At 36.7% G+C, this 24,802-nt stretch overlaps 1 protein-coding gene and 1 long non-coding RNA gene across 3 annotated transcripts; one reads left to right on the forward strand and one right to left on the reverse strand.

The window, feature by feature from the left end:
* Positions 1 to 6,524: 6,524 nt before the first annotated feature.
* On the reverse strand, positions 6,525 to 11,296 carry LOC104107495 (GDSL esterase/lipase CPRD49-like). 2 transcript variants are annotated; one of them, XM_009616319.4, is made up of 6 exons: positions 11,052 to 11,296; positions 8,753 to 8,830; positions 8,401 to 8,541; positions 7,924 to 8,000; positions 7,685 to 7,825; positions 6,525 to 6,943 (listed from the first exon to the last, which is right to left on the reverse strand). In XM_009616319.4, the coding sequence occupies exons 1-6, from the start codon at positions 11,154 to 11,156 to the stop codon at positions 6,730 to 6,732; spliced, it is 756 nt and encodes a 251-aa protein (XP_009614614.1). In that variant the 5' UTR covers positions 11,157 to 11,296; the 3' UTR covers positions 6,525 to 6,729. The 2 variants fall into 2 exon arrangements, with proteins under 2 accessions (XP_009614614.1, XP_009614615.1); XM_009616320.4 differs by having other exon boundaries at positions 11,154 to 11,289.
* Positions 11,297 to 12,293: 997 nt separating this feature from the next.
* LOC108947078 (uncharacterized) lies at positions 12,294 to 12,931 on the forward strand. Its single transcript, XR_011409386.1, has 3 exons — positions 12,294 to 12,415; positions 12,581 to 12,651; positions 12,731 to 12,931. It is a non-coding gene; the product is annotated as an uncharacterized lncRNA (long non-coding RNA).
* Positions 12,932 to 24,802: the final 11,871 nt, after the last annotated feature.

Here is a 24,802-nt window from a genome sequence, read left to right on the forward strand (position 1 = left end):
TCCTACCGTCCTCGTGTTGGCTGCTTCGTTTTTGGTGGCGATTGATCAGAAGATTTGTGTATGGTTGATGTAGCTTGTTGGCGTTATATATGCACCTAATTTAAAACTTCTCTGCATTTTTACAGTGAAGTGCATCTTCGTAAAGTAGATAAGAATCAAATACCAATACTAGGGGTGTTCATCGTTCGGTTTGGATCGGTTTTTTCCAAAAAAGAAACCAAACCAAGTAAGTCGGTTCTTCAAATATTGGAACCAAACCAATTAAGTCGGTTTTTGTTGGTTTTTTTATTTTTTTTAGTTATTTATCGATTTTTTTCTTAAATACGAGACATACACTACCAAACACATATTCCGGAGATTACATTTTCAACGTAACACTATCAAACCAATTGCTCTTTGAGAAATTTATCATTTACCAAGATATATTGATGATAATTGAATCAAATAGTGATGAATAATTTAAGTATTCAATTAAAAATTGATTATTTTTAATATGAAATAAATTCTTGTACTTAGCAAAGATAACTACCAATTAAACTAAAATGTAAAGGCAAAGAATTATATTATTATAATAGCAAAAAATAGACTAAAAATATAAATGACTAATATGTACCATAAAATTTTAGAAACTTTATATAAAATAAAATAAAATATTATATATATATATATAGGTGTAATAATAAATTTAAATAGCTATTTCTATAGTCGGTTTGGTTCGGTTTTTTCGATTATTTTTTGATTAAAACCAAAACCAAACCAAATTTCATCGATTTTTAAAATTCAAAACCAAAACCAAACCAAACCTAAAAAGTATCGGATTTTTTGGTCAGTTTGGTTCGATTTTTTGGGTTTTTATGAACACCCCTAACCCTATGTATTCTGCTTCCCAATTTAGACTTCCTATTTTAACAGCATGATTATTAAGGTAAGTATTGAAGTAATATTCTGACGCCGAAGTAGTTTCAGAAAGTTGAAGAAAAAGAAGAATTTGCTCCTTTTCTAATACTATATAACTAGGCCTCGGTAAATTTTATAAGACAAATTGTCGTACTAAATTATGTAGAGAATATTTTTTTCATTTAGATAAGGACAATACAAACTAAAGAGTAACGCAGTTAATACACAAGCTGCTTTTTCCGCACCCGAAAATTCATACTTTGATGCCGCCTTCGAATTGGAGCCAAAATAAGGAATTTTTACCTCTTATAGCAAAGCTTAACACCTTATTTATTTTAAATAAATATCATTTTAAAAAATTATATTCTATAGCTACCTTTTAATGTTTATAGCAAAATATCTATTTATGATTAACTCCTACCCTTAAGCCATTATATACGCTAATTATTATTTTTCTCTCTTCTTTTTCAGATTTTTCTCACATAATTTACCGTATTTGATGAGAAGTTCTCTCTCCACGTTTCCCCTCTCTAATTTGACACACGCTATTATCTTCCCAGATTCTGAAACTGAAATTCCCTCTCACCCACATCGTCTAGGTCTTCCCCAGTCTCAGTCACCACGCTAATTTCATATATGCCATCAGCATTGTCTCTCTCAACTCTCATTTTTTTTGCTACAAATAGTTGTGGTAAGTATTTAACTTTTTAGAATTTCGCTTGTATTTTGTTTATTTTATTTATATCTACTAATTTTTTATAAACAATAACCATTGTTATTGTATTCAACAGAAAACTTGAGATTTTCTCTCCAATATCTGATTCAACATCCCACAAGAGGATTACCAGAGGTATACCCACCAAAGCACTCAATTTCGATGGGTCCTCTTTCTCTTTGCAAATCACTCAAGCGGAATTGGATTTTGCAGGTTCAGCAGCAAATACAGCTGTAGAGAAGAGAACTAAAATACACAATGATAAATTGAAAGAAGCCCAAGTTGAGAAATCTTCGAAAGAATCAACACTTCCCGTTGCGGAAAAAAGAAAAAAAAACCTATGGATGATGCTTCATGTGTCAAGGGAAAGGAGGTCGATGCAAGAAATAGCTCGGATACGCGGGACGAAAAGGTAATTGTTGATGTATCAATATGCATTTGAGTCCTCATACATTGAGTATTATCTTCTTCAATGGATTTCTATTATTGTATGTTATTGTATTTATATGTGTGCAATAGTGGATACATAGCTTCCTCTTCTTATTTGTTGATGTGATTTATATGTATGTTGGTGTATTCATAAGTATTCAAAATTGCCTATTTATACTTATTACCCTGACTTTTGCATATCGTATTTAAATTTATTCATAAGTATTCAAAAAATCCATCACTCATTTATACTTATTACAATGACTTTTGCATATTTGTATGTAGATGTATTTATATGTATACAAAATTTGGCTTCACTGATTTGTGCTTATTTAGTCTAGTGTCTTTTGTATTTAGGTGTGTTTAGTTAAATTCAAAAGTTCACTCACTGTATTTTGTACTTATTACAGTGACCTTTGCATATTATATGTAGATGTATTCATAAGTATTTCAAAGGTGCCTTCACTGTTTTGTACTCATTGCAATAAAGAATGATTGTTGTATGTGGATGTATTTATATATATACAACTATTTCCATCACTGATTTCTTACTCCAGTGCATTTTGCATATTGTATTTAGTTGTATTTATGTGTATTTAAAATAATTAATGAGTTATGTATTCCTGTTGACATATGAAATCTTTTTGTAATTCTTGTTGTATGCAGGAAGTTAAACTTTTTGTGAAACACCAGCCTATTTCATCACCGCATATCAGTTCATATACTAACACTGACACAGTATCCGACCTCAAAGAAAAGCTTACTCCTGAGCAGTATAAAATATTGGGTTCTACTTGTTTTGAAAGTTTCCTTGATATGAAGCCTTGTGAGGTCCAGCATAAATTGTTCAGGTGCTTCATGGTTCGTCAGTTAGAAGGAAGTCATGACGATGTATTTTCAATATACGTCAATGGTACAACATTATCCTTCTCAATCAGGGAGTTTGCGCTTGTCACTGGTTTCATGTCAAAAAGAAAGATTTGTTGACATGCTTTGATGACAAGAATTGGGGTCATGATAACGATGGGGATGCCATCAAGATAGCTGTGTTGTATTTCATACACACTTTCATATTTTCATCGGAAAAAAATAGCACAACCATCCTAAGATTACATTTTGACTTGGTCGAGAGTGGGAGATACTCTGATTATCCATGGGGTATTGATGCATTCCAATACCTTATTAAATCTATTAGCAAGAAAATGGATTCTTAGAAGAAGTATTATAGGATAGCTGGGATGCCTCTCGCAATGCAAGTATGGTTTTACGAGCGTTGTTTAAAGGTTGACCCCAAAATTACAACGCGAGTTGATAACCGGATTTCCAGAATACTCAATTGGAGATCCACTATCAATCAGCCAACTTATGCTTATCTGATGAACGACATGTTCAATGACCAGGGAAACATGGTAATTTACTATTTGTTAAGTTTTCGATATTATTTTTTTAAGAATTAATATTCTGTTAGTCAATACAGTTGCATATAACATGAATACATTAGAATACATATTGTTGAATATAGTTGCATACAACATGAATACATTAGAATACAGTAGAATACAACATGAATACATTAGAATACATCTACATACAATATGCAAGTATGGTTTCATTTCCCTGTCTTCCATATTACCATGAATACATTAGAATACAAAAAACAGTATACAGATAAATATTTCATTCAATGAGCATAACTTTGTAATCATACAACAAACTTCGTTCACTTTGAATGTATTTCGATTTTTATATTGTTTACAATGGCATCCAACCAAGCGATGTAGAACTTGCTGTTATTCAGATTCCTCCAGGAGGTGTTGAGGTAGAGAACAGTCCTACTCCTACTCATTCAGATAAGTATGCAGATGATTCGTATGACTTTAGTCCTACACCGCATCTTCAGTCTAAGAAGAAACATGATGCAAGTGTTGGTCCATCTTCATCACCGCCCCACAAAAAGCGTAAACAACAAATTATAGATCCCTCAAATTCAGATACTCAATCCAAGATTCCTCATGCTGGCATATCTGAAATCAATCAAACTGTATTGCATGATAAGAAGCCAGTAGATTCTAAAACAGATGAAGTATCTTCTTTGGGAATGATCTAAATTCATTCAAAGAATATGTGAGTTTTGTATGCACATATTAAACATTACAGTTTGGAAATTAACATTCATATATTTTTCCAACACCTCTCTAATTATTTTTGTATTGATTAGGTGATGGGCGAGTTCACGTCTCTAAGAACATTGATCAATGAAAACTTTAAGAAGCTTTCTGACCAGATTAAAGCCAATCAGCCTACGGAAAGGGTATACCAGAGTCATCCTACAGAATCAATCCTATACATGTCATTTCAGTTTCAAATTTGATTTAAGGGTTTTCAAAATGCATTTCTATAACGACCTTTACTATTCTTGTTTTAATTGAAATATGTATGCAGTTGTATTTATTTGTATTATAAATGCACTGTACTTATACATATTACATTTGATCTGTGCATATTGTATGTAGATGTATTCATATGTATTCAAACAGTATTTACATGTATTTAAGCTTGGATTCTAAATACACTGTACTTATATCTCAAACATCCAATATTTTTACGGTTTAAATGTATTTAGATGTATTCAAAACATGTGATGTATTATGTATTTAGAAATTTTATAATACACTTATATACATATATATTCAAAAATAGAATACAGATGTTAATCCTGTTTGTGGTGAAGTAAGAGTTGAGGGAAATACTACATCAGAGGTGTTGTGGAGCATACCACTTGTATGCCACGAGGGTGTATCCAAAGAAGTACATGTATCACAATTTGAGTTGGCGGGTAAGTTTCTTCCAAGTCAAATTTCAGAAACTAGAATTGTGATACATCATGCAGCAAAAAATGTTGATACAACCCCATTATCCTCTCATAGGAATCGGCGTCCAAGTAGATGGTATTCTTCGCCTTACGAGTCAAACTTCGACTCCGCTGGTTACAAAGTGTCATGAATTAGCACCTTCTGTTTTAAACTCTTAGACATCATGTCCTTAACTTCATATGTGCAATGTAAATGTTAAGGACATGGTATCCTTAACTTCATGAGTGATGTTTAAATATTAAGGACATAGTGTCCTTAACTTCACGAGTGTTGTGTAAATATTAAGGACAAAGTGTCCTGTATTTGCACCTTCTATTATTAAACTTTAGGATATCATGTCCTTAACTTCATATGTGCAGTGTAAATGTTATGGATATGGTGTCTTTAACTTCATGTGTGCAATGTAAATATTAAGGATATAATGTCCTTAACTTCATGAGTGTTGTGTAAATATTAAGAAGATGGTGTCCTTAACTTCATGAGTGTTGTGTAAATATTAAGGACATGGTGTCCTTAATTTTATGAGTGTTGTATAAATATTAAGGACAAAGTGTCATGTATTTGCACCTTCTGTTGTTAAACTTTAGGACATCATGTCCTTAACTTCATGAGTGCTTTTGTCCTTAATTTTTACACAACACTCATGAAGTTAAGGACACCATGTCCTTAATATTTATACAGCACTCATGAAGAAAGGGTAAAATCGTCTTTTCGTATTAATTTTAATAGAGTAGTGGTTATTTTTGTTCAGCATTAAAAATGCTAGATAAAAATTAATTACCACATTAAAAAGTGGCTACCCCACGCCATTTCTAATCGCTTGTCCCATGGGCAATACTTTTAACTTTTGACCTTGAAGTTATGCCATGGCAGCAAGGCTCAAAAATTAAAGTTGTGCAAAGTTTTGCAAAATAACTATCGTGACTTCGGCTGATTTATGCAAATGGCCCTTTTATAGGCCATTGCTTAGATTTTCCCTATTTTAAAAAAGTTGTGCAAATATAATCCTTAAAAAATTAGACTTAGCAGACAACGTTAAACTCGAGTCTAACATTTGCTCATATAATTTTTAGTTTAATCATAAAACGCTAGATTGTGGTCTAACGTTAACTTACAAATTTTAGACAGTAAAATATCGTTCTCATAAGTTATTCAGTTTGCTAAAAAAACAACTTTTTAAAACCGTGGTCTAAAAGGTCCAAAAGAATTAAAAAGAGGACCATCTACTAAACAACTGATACAAAAAGGGATAATAGGCAAAAATTCCACCAGACTTGAACATTATAGTAATATTAAAATACGTATACAGTTAATATTTTACCTTTCATCCGAGTGGTGGTGTTTCGTTGCTTTTAAAGATATTGAATATGCGATGTATGGATTTAGAAAATAGTCTAGAAATATCAGAAGAAAAAACTCTTTTATGCCATATTATCCTTTTGATAATCAGATAATCAAATTGGGTGGATTACAGGAAAGTAGAGAGGTGACTTCAATGCTATAACAGTCTGTATATATACTAGTAAAGGGTAAGGGTTAATTTATTCCTTAAAATTTTGATATTCTTGAGCATAGTCAAATAAATGAGGACAGTTGTGGTAGGTTCACGATCAATGTAAAAGTATTCAAGTTATGATGAATAATCATAGTAACGAGTTGCATCGAAACATTGTTTGGAAATTGGAATGAAATGGACCAAAACAGCAAAACAACAAACATAGAGAAGCATATAGCTATCCACAACTAATTTGGGATTGAGGTGTAATTGATGCGAAATCTTACTACCATTGGCTTATGAACAATCATAGTCTGAATTTAGTGCCACTGAGTCTGCCATTCAAGATCCAACTGCGAAACGTTCACAGCAGTCTCACCCTTGGGACCAACAAAGATATATGGAGAGATTTCAGGGAATTCAATAGGCAATGATCTCCAATGCAGGTTTGGTTCCCACTCTGCCTCTTTGACAACTTTTAAGATTTCCTTGACTACAAGCTTGCTGCCTTCAGATGATAAATGTATTCCATCCCTTCAGAGCCCAAACACGACCAACCATGCAAATGAGAAAACACAAGAAATAGAATATGTGCTAAAGAAGATCTAATATTACAAGAAACCAGGAGATAATGTATCGTCCAGTTAGATCTGTGATCACAACCACTGGCAAAATAAGCAATATATGGTGCGCAGGTGGTCTATTGAGCAGATGAGCAAAAGGAGAGAAAAAGCTATGCCATATATTATCTCCTAGCATTTTCAGGTTTTGCAGAAGATCTAAAAGCAATTTCAGTCGTTACTAAGAAAACATGGTAGCATTTTGGTTTATTACTATAGGTTATAGCAAAAAGGAATGATCTATCACGAATTTGGACTTGAACCAGTTAACTCTTTAAAGTAGGAGACTTGAAGAAGGCAAGTCCATAGTTGATAGATTGACAAATATTTTAAGCTGGATTTTGTATCACCAAAGCCACAGTTTTTTTTACTACATGTTTAGCATAAGAAAGCACAAAAAACGTCATAAATAATAATAGAAAAAGGAAAGCCCAGTGTACTAAGCTCCCACTATGCGCTGGGTCAGGGGAAGGGCCGGACCACAAGGGTCTATCGTACGCAGCCTTACCCCGCATTTCTGCAAGAGACTGCTTCCACGGCTCGCACCCGTGACCTCCTGGCTACATGGCAGCAACTATACCAGTTACACCAACGCTCCCCTTCAAGTAATAAAAGAAAAATCGTCATAAATAGATCTCATACAAAAAATACTTACGTAAAGCAAGCAGTCAACCAATCATCCCTTTGCTGAAGTGTTGTCCAAAGATCAATAACCTTCACACCCAACTCTTGGCACAACTGTATACAAGCTTCTGAATATTTCCGACAGGAGTCATTTGATCGATCAAGGCCGTTACTGGTTATGTGCAGTAATGAGAAGCGTGTATTACTATTCTAGCAATAAAAAACTTCAAGAAAGAATGGAAAAAACCTCCACATTAAAACATTGTTTACCCGTGTATTTCAGTGATTTGTGCCTCATTCACAGCAGGAGCACTGAGAAAGATTATCCGAGTCTTCTCAGAGAGACTCTGGTAGCGCAACAGATGTATATTAGCAATACATACCAACTTCAGTATTGTATGGAGAAAAGGGTTGAGCGCTGAAGTGCTAACTAGATTTCATAAGAATTTTTAGTTTATATTTATTTAATTTTTTATTTTGGTGAAATTCATACTTTGAAAAGTAAGTGCGCCAAATTTACTGTTGCATCCTGATCAATTTGATTGAGTTATTCTAGGATGAATGAAGTGCCACCAAAATAAAAAGTTGAAATATGTAATATCAATTTGAAACAAAAAACAGCTTATCTTTGTACATCCAGGCATTTGCGAGGAAGAAACAAAAGGATAATCTTCTTGTCTAATGTTAATCCTAACCACATTAGAATATATTCGTGAAAGAAGTGCAACTCAATTTTAGAAATGTTACCTTCAGATGAATTGCGATCTTCCTCATGTTCTCTACATATTCAGGAAGAGGAACATGAGCACTCAGGCCACTTGGGTGAGGCTCCACAGAATCATTCCCTCCGAAATAAACTATGACCAGAGAAGGCTGTACAGCTGCATCCTAAGTTTAAAACACATGAGCCAACCACATCAAATATGATAGGACAGAGGAATTTATGAGCTTAGAGGTCCGCAAAACAACGTTAGTTTGCATGAAATTCGATAATTTCCTTGACGTTGTCCGGAAAATGCTACATTGTTTTGGAACATGGATAAATTATTCAAAAGACAGAACTAGGAAGGACAGCGTGATTTGGCCATCTACCAATTACCTTGGGAAACACTTGATCCAAGACTTGAAGAGCGCACCTTGAATTCCAACCGGCATATCCACGCAGCACTATATCTGCCTATTTCAATAGCATAGAAGATTAAATTATAAGTTGCCAGATTTTTGTACAAACAATTGACAGGAAAATTAGGACAAAGTCTTGAGCATATAGAAAAGCAATAAGCAGGGCATTTACCGAGCACAAGTATTACATTTTTTTTAATCAAATTTCCGTAACAAAACATGTATTTTCACCACTTATTCGGGAAAAAAAAACAAAAGTGCAACTCAAACTAAACGATTATCATTTTCACTTTTTGACACAAGAAAGAAGAGGTACCAATACATTGAAAAGCTTTCATAAGTTAACCACATCCGGGAGCATAAAGTAACAGCATAATGCAAGATAAAATAATCATTTAAAGCAATAAAAGTGGTGAACTTAAGTCCAAACTCAATTAGAGGCTTGCTAGAAATCTTTACCATAACATCATTTAGCACTTCCGAGGGTCTATTGGAAACAGCGTGTCTACCTCCACAAGGTAGAGGTAAGGTCTGCGTACACACTACTCTCCCCATACCCCCACCATGTGGAATTATACTGGGTATGTTGTTGTTGTTGTAACATCATTTAGCACTTAAAGTTGAAACTGTCAATTGACCAATTATTGATCATGATTCAAGACGCAAAAGAAGCATCATTTAGCTGTTGGAAAACTTGCTACAAAAGGAGAAATTTTTCAATCAAGTAAACTTACTTATCGTGTTCTAAGGAATTGTTAATTAAATGATTGAAAGAAAATTTCGGTTGGGCAATTTATGCCAAACCACTACAATTATCTCCCTTGTTAGAGCTGGTCAAACTTAACCTCTCTTTCTTACTGTTGATATTATTATAAGATTGATTAGTTTTGATTGTTGCAACTTGCAACTATGCCTAGATTAAGATATGTATTGTTTCTAGAATCACACGCTAAACAAAGTCATAATCTACGTAAAGAATATATATATTCTCAACCAAGATTGAGGGAATAATCAAACTTCTCATGTTTCATGTATTCAATCTAATTCGTCATTGATCGCTCTAATTCTTCATGGTACCGAAGTAGACAATAAATAGCAGTTCTGGATTTGAGTCTCACACCCTCTATTCAATACTTACTTTCCTCTGTGTCCGTTCTACCTCCTGTCAGTGGCGGAGCCACCTTATAGGAAGGGGTGTCAAATGACACCCCTTTGCGGAAAAAATACATTGTGTAGCTAGGTAAAAAAATAAATTATATGTATATATACTATGTATTGACTCCCCTTAATTTCTTGGTATGTTTACTTTTATATATTTTTGACATCCCTTAACAAAAATCTGCCTCCTTTCATATACTACAAGAGTCACTGATAATCTAATGGCCTTTTCAGCTCATCATGGAGTCAAAAAAATGTCTAAACAATATCATCCACTGCTTGTTAATGTCAGCAATTTAGCGGAGCTTATTGCTGCTTCATATGAAGACTGGAAAAAGAGATGGCACTATGTATTTTAATGTTTTTATGTCTTCATACTTTTACTCCAAATCTCTGATTGCTGACAAAACAAAACATTTGTTCACATGAAGAGGCGCGTCTTTTTTTACTGGGATCAGCTGAACCTAGTAATTTCAACATGAAGTATATATATATCAATAAATATGAAGTTTCTTATAATGGTACCCTAATAGGGGAATATATGCAATTGGAGTTTAGGCTTATGAACATACTTTCAAAAGCGCCGAACTAAAGGTTGAACCAGTCAAATCTAAATTCTGAATCCGTGCACAGAGATAAAAATAAAGAAGTTTTTGCAGCTTTAGCCTTGATATCATCTTGTGACATCAATCCCAGCAACAAAAGAAGAATTAACTTGGACTAAAATTATACATTCCACTGTAGTAGTAATTAGTATTAAAGAAACTGTAATTAGGAGTAGGACCACAAAAAAGAACACACACTGAAGAAAAAGCACTCTATTCTTAAAACCAGTTGAATGCACTTCTGACTCATTCTATTTGAGTTAGATAAAAAGTGCAAAAATAAAGTGGTACCCACTACCCACTACCTCAAGATTCACAGCACTGATTACAGAAATCCATGTAATAACACATACACATATGACCTACCATGAAAATTGAAAATCTACTTAAACATCAGAATCTTTGGGTATAAAAACAAAACCCCAGAAGAAAACAGGGATATAGAACCCAAAAAATGGACAGAAAAGAGGAAAAAGTAGCAATCTTGGAAACGCAGAGGATGAGAAAAAGAACCTTGCGAGCATAAAGGTCAGTGAGAATTGCACCCCATCCTTGATAACTATAGCTGAACTGTACTATGGATGAACCAAACAGCACAAACTGTGGACGACTTACCATTTTCTCTAGCTGATGATTTTAGTCTTCGAAAATATCCATGAAAAACAGGAGACTCCTAAAACGACAATCTCAGATGATAAATATTTTTCTCGGACCCCTCAACCATTAACATTTGTTTAATGCTCTAGCCAAGATATTAAGGTGATGTATGGTTGGAGTAACGGAGAAAATACTCCTCATAAAATTATTTGTTTTTTTAATAGCCGTGGTGTTCGGGCTCATCTACTTGTGCCAAAGTTTATCGGAAAAGGTCCCTCCTAGACTTCAATTATAGGATTAGTGGTATTCGGACTAATTTATATAAATTTTAATTAATTATATTGATTAATTTTGTTGACCAAGGCTTATGTAAATTGGACGAAATTTACCCGCACCAAATTTATTTTAAACAATACTAATTTATTATAGTTAAGCGATAAATAAATATAATACTGTATATTAATAAATTATTATTTAGTGATAACTGCACTTGTGAAGATATATGTCGAATCTATACGGTTGATATAACCTAGTATGAGCAAGTTTTACCATATTTTTATCTCCATAACACATAAAGTTCATTTATTTTTTAGGCAATTTGATTTTTCGTTTCACACAAAACTTAGCATAAAATTATAATTTGATTTCAAACTTCTTTCCAAAATTTTACGTACTTTTTTATGCGTGAAAATAGGGGTGTACAAGCCAAACCGTCAAGGCAAACCGAACCGACGAACCAAGTCAAACCGAAGAAAAAAATCGACTTGTGGTTTGGTTTGGTTGGTTTGGTGTTGGAAAATAAAAAACCGATCACTCTTGGTTTGGTTTGGTATTAACAAAAAAAAAAGTCAATCCGAATCTAAATCAAACCGACATAATATATATATATATATATATATATATATATATATATATAAATATATACATAAAAATAATCATTAAAATCTAATTTGTAAGTATTTTTTAAATTATTTTATAGTTTTTAATGTCTTGAGATATTATTTATTTGTGGGCTTGTAAATTCACTATCCACTTAATAAATTCTAATTACACAACCTAAATTTGAAGCCCAAACTAAAACCCAATAAGAAAAGATAATAAAATAGGTTATTCCTTGTCTTCATTTTCTGTATCTTTCCTATCTTCCAACTCCAAAGTCAAAAAACCCCAAATAGTGAAAACCCTTCCATCCACTTCACGACGAGCTTCCTTCTTTGCAATTCCGAGCCACTGTCCAAGTTTGTAATTACATATTAGTCTTACTGCTCCAACACAATTTGGTAAGTTAAGTATTTGATTAAACCAATTATGTTATTTTGTCCCTTTAAATTTGGGTATAATTGTTATCTTAGATTGTTGGTCCTGAAATTTGATGTTATGAGTTGTGTTCTTTCAATCCAATATTGCACTTACATTTGTGATGAAATCACTGCTTAATGTTAAAGGTTCTCTAAGAAGGAATGCAAGCTTCAAGACTATCTAGAAGAAATTAAGAAAATTGAGCAAGTTGAAGAAGGTAATTTTATATATTTAATTCGTAATGAATTTGATTCTATCTTTATATTGTTTAACATGTAACTGTTTTTTTTTTTCAGAATGTCCAGGTGACCCTTTGAGTATTGATTAGTTTAGAACTTCAGTTAAACAAAATAGTGTCAACCTATTCATGGTGCTTGGCTGCTTGCTGCTTATTTCTAACTTTTGTCTTGGCCAACTTTAATTAACTTAATATTTTTTGTGGAACTACAAGTTGGGTTGTAGCTTTTGGTTTATCACATGTTTGTTGTCATTTTCTATTATGGAAGGTCTTGGAATTATGATTCATACGAACAATTGCTATTCCTCATATATTATTTTAATGAATAGTAATCATGCGGACAATTAGTGATTATTTGATCTCTTTTTCAAGCATAATATAACTAAAAAGGAAAATCAAAAATAAACCGAAAAACCGAGAAAACCGACAAAAATCGAAACCCAAAAAACCGAGTTTATGTTGGTTTGATTTGATTATAAATTTAGTAAACCGACATAGTTAGTTTGATTTTGGTTTAATAAAAAACCGAACCAAACCGCCTCACGTACACCCCTACGTGAAAATGTGGAATAAGAATAAAAATATTAAAACCGTAAAAAATGAGCTTGGCCAATGAGGTTTGCCAAACGCGACCTGTTATTTAGGTAGGGTTTGACTAAATATTTTACAGCCCATTTAAAACTAAGACTTCTAGGCCCAACAAAATTTTCTCGTGGATCCTTGAGGTTCGACCGAGGCTAGGTCGGACCGGCCCATGAGCCAAATAAAAAACTAATACAAATTAAAAATAAAAAACAAAGAAAGAGTTAAAAAGACAAGTTCTAATCATATGTAACACTTAACCAAGTGAGTCTTTTGAGTTGAGTTGCTGGAATATGATTTTTGAAATGAATATGCTTGTATTTAATATTTTTTTTATCTCTTAATTGAAATTAGTTATTAATTTTTTATAATCTGGCACTTTGTTGACGCAACAAAATTTAATTTAACAAAATAGAGAATTTAGTTCATGTTGTTTATGTAACGATCCGACCGGTCGTTATGAATACTTTAACCCCGATCCCCTAAATTATGTTTCCTCAATGTTATATCGTGGTGTTGTAACTTGCCGGGGTGTTTGGTTTTTGGATTCGGAGTGAAATAGGACACATAGTTCCTAAGTTAAAGGCTTAAGTTGAAAAGGTTAAGCGGATATTGACTTATGTGTAAACGACCCCAGAATAGAGTTTTGATGATTCCAATAGCTTCGTATGTAATTTTGGACTTAGGAGTGTGTCTGAAAAATTATTTGAAAATCCATAGTTAAATTAGGCTTGAAATGGCTAAAATAGAAATTTAAGTTTGGAAGTTTGACTGGAGAGTTGACTTTTTGATATCGGGGTCGAAATTCGATTCTGGAAATTTGAATAGGTGTGTTATGTCATTTATGACTTGTGTGCAAAATTTGAGGTCAAACGGACTTGATTTGATAGGTTTCGGCATCGAATGTAGAAGTTGGAATTTCTTAGTTTCTTTAGGCTTGAATTGTGGTATGATTCGTATTTTTAGGCGTTGTTTGATGTGATTTAAGGGTTCGACTAAGTTCGCATGATGTTTTAGGACTTGTTGGTATATTCGGACCGGGTCCCGAGTATCCCGAGTGTGGTTCGGATCGAAATCGGATCAATTTTTGGACTTAGACAAATTCTGAAATTTGTAGCTTCTGGTGTCATCGCACCTGCGGAGGAACCGACCGCAGGTGCGGACCCGTACAAGCGAGTTGTGCCTCGCAAAAGCGGACAAAGGGGCTGCCCAGTAGAGTTGCATAAGCGAAACAAACTCCACAGAAGCGAAGGCGCTTCTGCGATAGAAGGAACCGCAGAAGCAAGAGAAGCGTAGAAGAGGGAGACGGGGTCGCACCTGCGGTTGCGCAGAAGCGAACCATTTTCCGCAGGTGTGAAGGAAGCTTTCCAGTGCTTCTTCGCAAAAGCATAAATGCGGTCGCAAATGCGACTCTGCAGAAGCGACAATTGGTCCGCAATGCGAAAATACCTAGACAGAACATATAATTCGGGGTTGATCATTTTTACCCATTTTTGAATTTTAAGAGTTCGGGTGAGGCGATTTTCAGGAGATTTTTTCAAGGAAAACATTGGGGTAAGAGTTCCTAACTTAGTTTTGGTTAAAGTACCCAAGTCTATAGTTGTTTTTAACATTTAATTAGTGATTTAAGTTGAAAATTTGTGAAACCCCTCTTGGTTAAATTTGACGATTTGAGGGCCGAATTGTTATCGGAATTTAGTAATTTTGGTATGGTTGGACTCGTGGTTGAATGGGAGTTTATATTTTATAACTTTTGTCGGGTTCTGAGACGTGAGCCCCGCTGGCGATTTTTGAGTGGAATTTCGGATTTTTGTTAGAAAAATTAGTATTTTCATATGGAATTAATTCCTATAACTTGTATTGACTGCATCGAATTAATTATTTTGGCTAGATTCGATTTATTCGGAATTGGATAATCGAGAAAAAGTCCTATTAGTGGATTGAATTAACGCAAGTCGAGGTAAGTAATTTGTCTAACCTTGTCGGGGGAGGGGGGATTCCCCTTAGGATTGATATTGTTATGAAAATTATGATGTGTTGAAAGCCATATACGCGAGGTGACGAGTGTGTACACATGCTAAATGTAGAAAAATTCTGGTTTTAAATTGTGTAGATCCCTGTCACATATTAATTAAATTGTTTTATCCTATTATACTCATCATCATTGGTATGTTTTTATATTTTAAATTTCCCTTACCTTTTTCCTGCTAATTGCTTTACCTGTTTAGTTGAAATTTTATTTTTTTATTTTGTGCTCATTATTTGAAGGTTGAATTTCTTAATTGAATTATTATTAATATGAATTATTTGACATTTAAATTTTGGTATTAAGGCAAAGTGTTAAATTTGAAAAATAATATTTTGTTGAGTTATTCACTCCTGAATATTTTGTTGAGATTTTTATATATATTGTGATTGACCCGTGAGCTCCTTATTGTGGAAAATAATATTGTTGTTGATTTATTTTGGCAAGTTGAAATAATTGGGCGCTTGAGGTGCGAATTGTGATATATTGTGATATTGATACGCATGCGGTGGTATAAGGTCTAGGTGTTGAAATGCATGCGGTGAGATAAGATGGGCTTGATACGTGTGGCTAGTAGGAGAACTAATAGAAGCCATGTGGTGTGAGAAGGGTGGCTAAAACGCGGGATGCTATTTCGGGAAAAAAATAATTTCTTTAAAATTAGATGCGAAGGCTCCCGCGGTGATATAAGGAAAAGAAATATTGTGAATTTATTTATGATTTGGGACTACGATGCGGTACCTCGGGGGTTCCCTTGTTGATATTTTCTCATTGGTGTACTTGTCTTTATTGTTTTGTGTTTCCTAAATATGTAAATTCCTATTCTTCTTCCGTGATGAATTATTTGCCCTTACTCTGTGAATTTAAATTATGACATACTCCTTACTTGATTCACTTCCATTATCATCATTATTATTATTATTATTATTATTATTATTATTATTATTATTATTATTATTATTATTATTATTATTATTATTATTATTATTATTATATTGATAAACTGTTCGCCCTGTCTTTTATTATTTCCAATAGGGCCCTGACCTGACCTCGACACTACTCTATCGAAGCTAGGCTTGGCACTTACTAGGTACCGTTGTGGTGCACTCATACTACGCTTCTGCACATCGTTTTGTGCAGATCCAGATACTTCCTACCAGTCCAGGTATTAGTGAGCTAGTCTGTACGCGGAGACTTCAAGGTACATCTGCCAGCGTCCGCAGACCTCGGAGTCCCCCTCTATTTTTATTATTTTTTTTCCTTATCTTCACTAGACTCTGATGTTTAGAGACACTTAGTATTTCTCTTAAAAGTTTGTGACTTATTCCTACCGGATTTTGGGAGTCGTAACTATTTTGAATTGTAGTTTTTACTCATTTCATATGTTGAGATTTGAGTTTTAGTTTTAGATTCTGTTATTCCGCATAATTGATAGGCTTACCTAGTTTTAGAGAGTAGGTGCCATCACGATATCTTACGGAGAAAAAATTGGGGTCGTGATAAATTGATATCAGAGCTCTAAGTTGATAGGTGTTATGAGTCACAAGCAGGTTTAGTAGAGTCTCGCGGATCGGTACGGAGACATCTGTACTTATCTTGGGGAGGCTATGGAACTGTTAGGAAAATGTTCACTTCTTTGATTCCTTATCGTGTGCATTATTGACTTCGAAATTCTAAACCATTGTCTTTCTATTATCTCATAGATGGTGAGGATACGCACAACTAGATCCGATGATCAGGCACCCATGCCCCATGTTGGAGCCGCAAAAGGCCGGGGTCGGGGTAGAGGCCGAGGAAGACCACGTGGTGTAGCCAGAGCACCTGCACGAGCTACTGCAGAGGAGACACCAGTAGCTCTAGTTGGAGAGTAGGCACCTGAGAATCATGTTACTGCCCCTGCACTTGAGGAGACTCTTGCCCAGTTTTTGAGCATGTTTGGCACTCTAGCTCAGGAAGGGTTGATTTCACTTGCTCCTGCCACATCTTAGGATGGGGGAGGAGCATAGACTCCCGTCGCCCGTACCCTAGAGCCACGGGTCCAGGTCGACCATGCCTTAGAGGTTATAACAATGCAACCAGCTGTCCCAGTTCGGCCCGAGGTTAGGGCAGCAGTTTCTGAGGGGGAACAACTCAGGCTTGAGAGGTACAAGAAGTACCACCCTCCCACTTTCAGCGGTTTGGTTTCAGAGGATGCTCAGGGTTTTCTTGAGGAATGTCATTGTATCCTCCGTACTATGGGTATTGTGGATACTAGTGGGGTTGCTTTTACTACATTCCAGCTTAAGGAGCAGCGTATCAGTGGTGGCGAGCATATGAGTTGTGTAGTCCAGCAGAGGCAGCGTCACTCAATTGGGTTCAGTTCTCTGATATGTTCTTGGGAGAGTTTGTTCCCCAGAGTCTCAGAGATGCATGGCGTGCAGAGTTTGAGCACCAGGGCTCTATGACAGTATCAGAGTATGCTATCCGGTTCAGTAATTTATCCAGGCATGCACCTGCCTTGGTTGTTACTGTCAGAGAGCGTGTCCGTCGATTTATTGAGGGGCTCCACCCTAGTATCAGATTCAGTATGGCCCGAGAGGTGGATATGGACATCGCATACCAGCAGGTGGTAGCAATTACTATGAGATTAGAGGGTATACGGACCCGGGAGAGAGAAGAGAGAGAAGCTAAAAGGCCTCGGGATTCTAGCACGTATAACAGTTCTCGTGCCCCAGCTGCAGCCCGTCATGGTGGAGGCTATGTGAGTCGTCCTATTCATTCAGCACTTCCAGCTTCCAGCGGTATTCTGGCTACTCCCAGACCTCATGTTCCATATTATGCACCGCCAATGTCTACTGTACCTCCCGCACGAGGTGCTTTCAGTGGTCATTCCAGTCGATCAGGCCCGAGCCAGTCCTAGCAGCCACGTCCTCTGAGGGCTTATTTTGAGTGTGGTGACACTCGTCATATAATGAGGGATTGTCCCATATTTAGGAGGGGTGCACCTCCACAGATTTCGCAGGCCTCACCTATTTCATAGGGCCCTCAGCTTCTCAGGCCATGATTACTACACCAGTTGCCACTCCACCTGCATAGTCAGCTAAATGTGGAGGTCGGACAGGTAGAGGTCACCCTAGAGAGGGAGGCCAGGCCATATATTATGCCCTTCCTGCTAGGATGGAGGCTGTTGCATTAGATTCTGTTATCACATGTATTGTTCCGGTCTGTCATAGAGATGCATCAGTCTTATTTGATTCAGGCTCCACTTATTCTTATGTGTCATCTTATTTTGCCCCGTATTTGGGCGTATCCCATGATTCTTTGAGTTCTTCTATTTATATATCTACACCCGTGGGTGATTCTATTATTGTTGACCGCGTGTATTGGTCGTGTTTGATTGTTATCAGTGGTTTTGAGACCAGAGCTGATTTATTATTACTCAGTATGGTGGATTTCGATATTATTTTGGGCATGGACTGGTTGTCGCCTTATCACGCTATTATTGATTGTTACGCTAAGACGGTGACATTGGCTATGCCTGGTCTACCGCAGCTAGAGTGGAGAGGTACCTTAGATTATGTTCCTAGCATGGTTGTTTCATTTCTTAAGGCTCAACGAATGGTTGAGAAGGGATGTGATGCATATTTGGCCTATGTGAGAGATGTTAGTGTTGATACCCCTACCGTGGAGTCAGTTCCGGTAGTAAGGGATTTTCCGGATGTATTTCATGTAGACCTGCCAGGTATGCCACCCGACATAGATATTGATTTCGGTATCGATTTGTTACCGGGCACTTAGCCCATTTCTATTCCACCATATCGTATGGCCTCAGCAGAATTGAAGGAATTAAAAGAGCAGTTACAGGAGTTGCTTGATAAGGGTTTTGTTTGGCCCAGTGTATCACCTTGGGGTTCTCCTATTTTATTTGTGAAGAAGAATGATGGTTCTATGCAGATGTGTATTGATTACCGCCAGTTGAACAAGGTTACGGTGAAAAGCAGGTATCCATTGCCACGTATTGATGGCCTATTTGATCATCTTCATGGTGCCAGGGTGTTCTAAAAAATTGACTTGCGTTCAAGCTATCACCAGCTGATGATTCGGAATCAGATATCCCGAAGACTACTTTCAGGACTCGGTATGGTCATTACGAGTTCCTTGTGATGCCATTTGGGTTGACCAACGCCCCAGCAACATTTATGCATTTGATGAACAATGTATTTCAGCCCTATATTGACTTGTTCGTCATTGTGTTTATTGGCGACATTCTGGTGTACTCCCGGAGCCGAGATGATCATGAACAATACCTGAGGATTGTGCTTCAGACTTTGAGAGAAAAGAAGTTATATGTAAAATTTTCAAAGTATGAATTCTGATTAGATTCAGTGGCATTCTTGGGTCATATAGTTTCGTGCAAGGGGATCAAGGTAGATCCGAAGAAGATTGAGGCAGTGCAAAGTTGATCCATACCGTCCTCAACTATGGAGATCCGGAGTTTCTTGGCTTGGCAGGGTATTATCACCGATTTGAAGAGGGTTTCTCTTCTATTGCTGAACCTATGACCAAATTGACCCAGAAGGGTGCTCCGTTCAGGTGGACCGAGGAATGTGAGGAGAGTTTCAAAAGCTCAAGACAGCTTTGACTACAGCCCCAGTATTGGTGTTGCCTACAGGTTCAGGGTTTTATACCGTGTATTATGATGCGTCACGTATTGGTCTCGATGCAGTGTTGATGCAAGATGGTAGGGTGATTGCCTATGCTTCTAGACAGTTAAAGGTACATGAGAAGAATTATCCTGTCCACGATCTTGAATTAGCAGCTATTGTTCATGCCTTGAAGATCTGGCGATATTATTTGTATGGTGTCCCTTGTGAGGTCTACACCGACCATCGGAGTCTACAACATCTGTTTAAACAGAAGAATCTTAACATGTGGCAGCAGAGGTGGTTGGAGTTGCTTAAGGATTATGATATCACTGTTGTCTATCATCCTGGGAAGGCTAATGTAGTGGCCGATGCCTTGAGTCGTAAGGCGAAGAGTTTGGGTAGCTTAGCATATCTACTAGTAGCAGAGAGGCATTTAGCCTTGGATGTTCAGGCCTTGGCCAACCAGTTTGTCATGTTGGATATTTTCGAGTCGAGCCGAGTTTTGGCTTGTGTGGTTTCTCGGTCATCTCTTTATGATCGTATCAAAGAGCGAGGGTATGATGACCCCATCTTCTTGTCCTTAAGAACACGGTCCAGCACGGTGATGTCAAGGAAGTCACTATTGAGGATGACGATGTATTACAGATGCAGAGCATGCTATGTGTGCCCAATGTAGATGGATTACGTGAGTTGATTCTCCAGGAGGCTCACAGTTTGCGGTACTCCATTCATCCAGGTGCCGCGAAGATGTATCAGGACTTGAGGCAACACTATTGGTGGAGGTGGATGAAAAAGGACATAGTGGAATATGTAGCTCGTTGCCTAAATTGTGAGCAGGTGAAGTATAACCATCAGGGACCGGGTGGATTGCTTCAGAAGTTAGAGATTCCAGAGTGGAAATGGGAGCGGATCAATATGGATTTTGTTGTTGGACTCCCACAGACTCAGAGGAAGTTCGATGCAGTTTGGGTGATTGTGGATAGATTGAACAAGTTAGCTCATTTCATTTCTGTGGTTACTACTTACTCTTCGGAGTAGCTGGCTCAGGTTTACATTCGCGAGATTGCGAGGCTTCATGGCGTACCGGTATCTATCATCTCTAATCGGGGGGTACGCAGTTTACATCACAGTTCTGGAGAGCCGTACAGCGTGAGTTGGGCACTCGGGTGGAGTTGAGTACAACATTTCACCCTCAGACAGACGGACAGTCCGAGCGCACTATTCAGATATTGGAGGACATGCTTCGTGCGTGTGTGATGGATTTTGGGGGTGTTTGGGATCAGTTCTTTCCACTTGTGAAGTTTGCCTACAACAACAGTTACCAGTCGAGCATTCAGATGGCACCGTATGAGGCTTTGTATGGTAGACGATGTCGGTCTCCAGTGGGTTGGTTCGAGCCGGATGAGGCTAGGCTATTGGGTACAGACCCGGTTCAGGATGCTTTGGAAAAGTTAAATTGATAAAGGACCGACTTCGTACAGCCTAATCTAGATAGAAGAGTTATGCGGATCGGAAGGTTCGTGATATTGCATTCATGGTTGGTGAGCGGGTCTTGCTCCAGGTTTCGCCCATGAATGGTGTTATGAGATTCGGGAAGAAAGGCAAGTTGAGCCCTAGGTATATCGGGCCTTTTAAGATTCTCGAGAGAGCTGGAGAGGTGTCTTATAGACTTGCACTACCACCTAGTCTCACTGCAGTTCATCCAGTGTTCCATGCTCCGGAAGTATCACGACGATCCGTCTCATGTGTTAGACTTCAGCTCAGTCCAGTTGGACAAGGATCTATCTTATGTTGAGGAGCCAGTGACCATTTTGGACAGACAAGTTAGAAAGTTGAGGTTGAAGAGCATTGCTTCAGTAAAAGTTCAGCGGAGGGGTCATCCGGTCGAGGAGGCGACTTGGAAGACCGAGCATGATATGCATAGTTGTTATCCTCATCTTTTCACAACTTCAGGTATATCTCTATACTCGTTCAAGGATGAATGTTTGTTTAAGAGGGGGAGAATGTAACAACCCGGATGGTCGTTACGAACACTTTAACCCTGATACCCTAAATTATATTTCCTCAATGCTATATCATGGTGTTGTAACTTGCCGGGGTATTTGGTTTTTGGATTCGGAGTAAAATAGGACACATAGTTCCTAAGTTAAAGGATTAAGTTGAAAAGATTAACCGGATGTTGACTTATGTGTAAACGACCCCAGAATCGAGTTTTGATGATTTCAATAGCTCCGTATGGTGATTTTGGACTTAAGAGCGTGTCCGAAAAATTATTTGGAAGTCCGTAGTTAAATTAGGCTTGAAATGGCTAAAATAGAAATTTAAGTTTGGAAGTTTGACTGGAGAGTTGACTTTTTGATATCGGGGTCGAAATTCAATTCTGAAAATTTGAATAGGTCTGTTATGTCATTTATGACTTGTGTGCAAAATTTGAGGTCAAACGGACTTGATTTGATAGGTTTCGATATCGAATGTAGAAGTTGGAATTTCTTAGTTTCTTTAGGCTTGAATTGGGGTATGATTCGTATTTTTAGCGTTGTTTGATGTGATTTAAGGCTTCGACTAAGTTCGCATGATATTTTAGGACTTGTTGGTATATTCGAACGGGGTCCCGAGTACCCCGAGTGTGATTCAGATCGAAATCAGATCTATTTTTGGTCTTAGGCAAATTCTGAAATTTGCAACTTCTGGTGTCATCGCACCTGCGGAGGGACTGACCGTAGGTGCGGACTCGTACAAGGGAGCTGTGGCTCGCAGAAACGGACAAAGGGGCTGCCCAGTGGAGTTGCATAAGCGGAACAAACTCTACAGAAGCGAAGGCGTTTCTGCGATAGAAGGAACGGCAGAAGCGAGAGAAGCTGGAGACAAGGTCACACCTGCGGTTGTGCAGAAGCGAACCATTGTTCGCAGGTGCGAAGGAAGCTTTCCAGCGCTTCTTCACAGAAGCGGAAATGCTGTCGCAAATGCGACTCCGCAAAAGCGACAATTGGTTCGCAAATGCGAAAATACCCGGACAGAACATATAATTCGGGGGTTGGCCATTTTTACCCATTTTTGAATTTTAAGAGCTCGGGTTAGGCGATTTTCAGGAGAGTTTTTCAAGAAAAACATTGGGTCAAGAGTTCCTAACTTAATTTTGGTTAAAGTACCTAAGTCTATGGTTGTTTTTAATATTTAATTAATGATTTAAGTTGAAATTTTGTGAAAACCCTTTTGGTTAAATTTGAAGATTTGATGGCCGAATTGTTATCGGAATTTAGTAATTTTAGTATGGTTGGACTCGTGGTTGAATGGGAGTTCATATTTTATAACTTTTATCGGGTTCCGAGGCGTGAGCCCCGCTGGCAATTTTTGAGTGGAATTTCAGATTTTTGTTAGAAAAATTAATATTTTCATATGAAATTAATTCCTATAACTTGTATTGATTGACATCGAATTAATTGTTTTGGCTAGATTCGAGTCATTCAGAATTGGATAATCGAGGAAAAGGCCTACTAGTGGATTGAATTAACGCAAGTCGAGGTAAGTGACTTGTCTAACCTTGTGTAGGGAAAATTTTCCTTAGGATTAGTATTGTTATGAAAATTGTGATGTGCTGAAAGCCATGTACGCGAGGTGACGAGTGTGTACACGAGCTACATGTGGAAAAAATTTAATTTTAAATTGTGTAGATCTCTATTACGTATTAAATAAATTATGTTATCCTGTTATACTCATCATCATTGGTCTGTTTTTATATTTTAAATTTGCCTTACCTTTTTCCTGCTAATTGCTTTACTTGTTTAGCTGAAGTTTTATTTTTTTTTATTTTGTGCTCATTATTTGAAGGTTGAATTTCTTAATTGAATTATTATTAATATGAAGTATTTGACATTTAAAATTTGGTATTGAGGCAAAGTGTTAAATTTGAAAAATAATATTTTGTTGAGTTATTCACTCTCGAATATTTTGTTGAGATTTTTGTATATATTGTGATTGAGTCGTGAGCTCCTTATTGTGGAAAATAATGTAATTGTTGATTTATTTGGCAAGTTGAAATAATTGGGCACTTGAGCTGCGAATTGTGATATATTGTGTTATTGATACGCATGCGGTGGTATAAGGTATGGGTGTTGAAACGTATGCGGTGAGATAAGGTGGGCTTGATACGCGTGGCTAGTAGGGGAACTACTAGAAGCCATGTTGTGTGATAAGGATGGCTAAAATGCAAGATGCTATTTCGGAAAAAATAATTTCTTTAAAATTAAATGTGAATGCTCCCACGGTGATATAAGAAAATAAAATATTGTAAATTTATTTATGATTTGGGACTACGAGACGGTACCTCAGGAGTGCCATTGTTGATATTTTCTCATTGGTGTACTTGTCTTTATTGTTTTGTGTTTCCCTAAATATGTAAATTCTTATTCTTCTTCCGTGATGTATTATTTGTCCTTACTCTGTGCAGTTAAATTGTGACATACTCCTTACTTGACTCACTTCCATTGTCATTATTATTATTATTATTATTATTATTATTATTATTATTATTATTATTATTATTATTATTATTATTATTATTATTATTTTTATTATATTGATAACCTGTTCACCCTGTCTTTTATTATTTCCAGTAGGGTCCTAACCTGACCTCGTCACTACTCTACCGAGGTTAGGCTTGACACTTACTGGGTACCGCTGTGGTGTACTCATACTACGCTTCTGCACATCTTTTTGTGCAGATCCAGGTACTTCCTACCAAACTAGGTATTAGTGAGCTAGTACGTACGCGAAGATTTTCAAGGTACATTTGCCAGCGTCCGCAGACCTCGGAGCCCCCCTCTATCTTTATTATGTTGTTTTCCTTATCTTCACTAGACTCTGATATTTAGAGACACTTAGTATTTCTCTAAGAAGC

The sequence above is a fragment of the Nicotiana tomentosiformis genome, chromosome 7 (genome assembly GCF_000390325.3).
Source record: "Nicotiana tomentosiformis chromosome 7, ASM39032v3, whole genome shotgun sequence".
Taxonomy (NCBI): domain Eukaryota; kingdom Viridiplantae; phylum Streptophyta; class Magnoliopsida; order Solanales; family Solanaceae; genus Nicotiana; species Nicotiana tomentosiformis.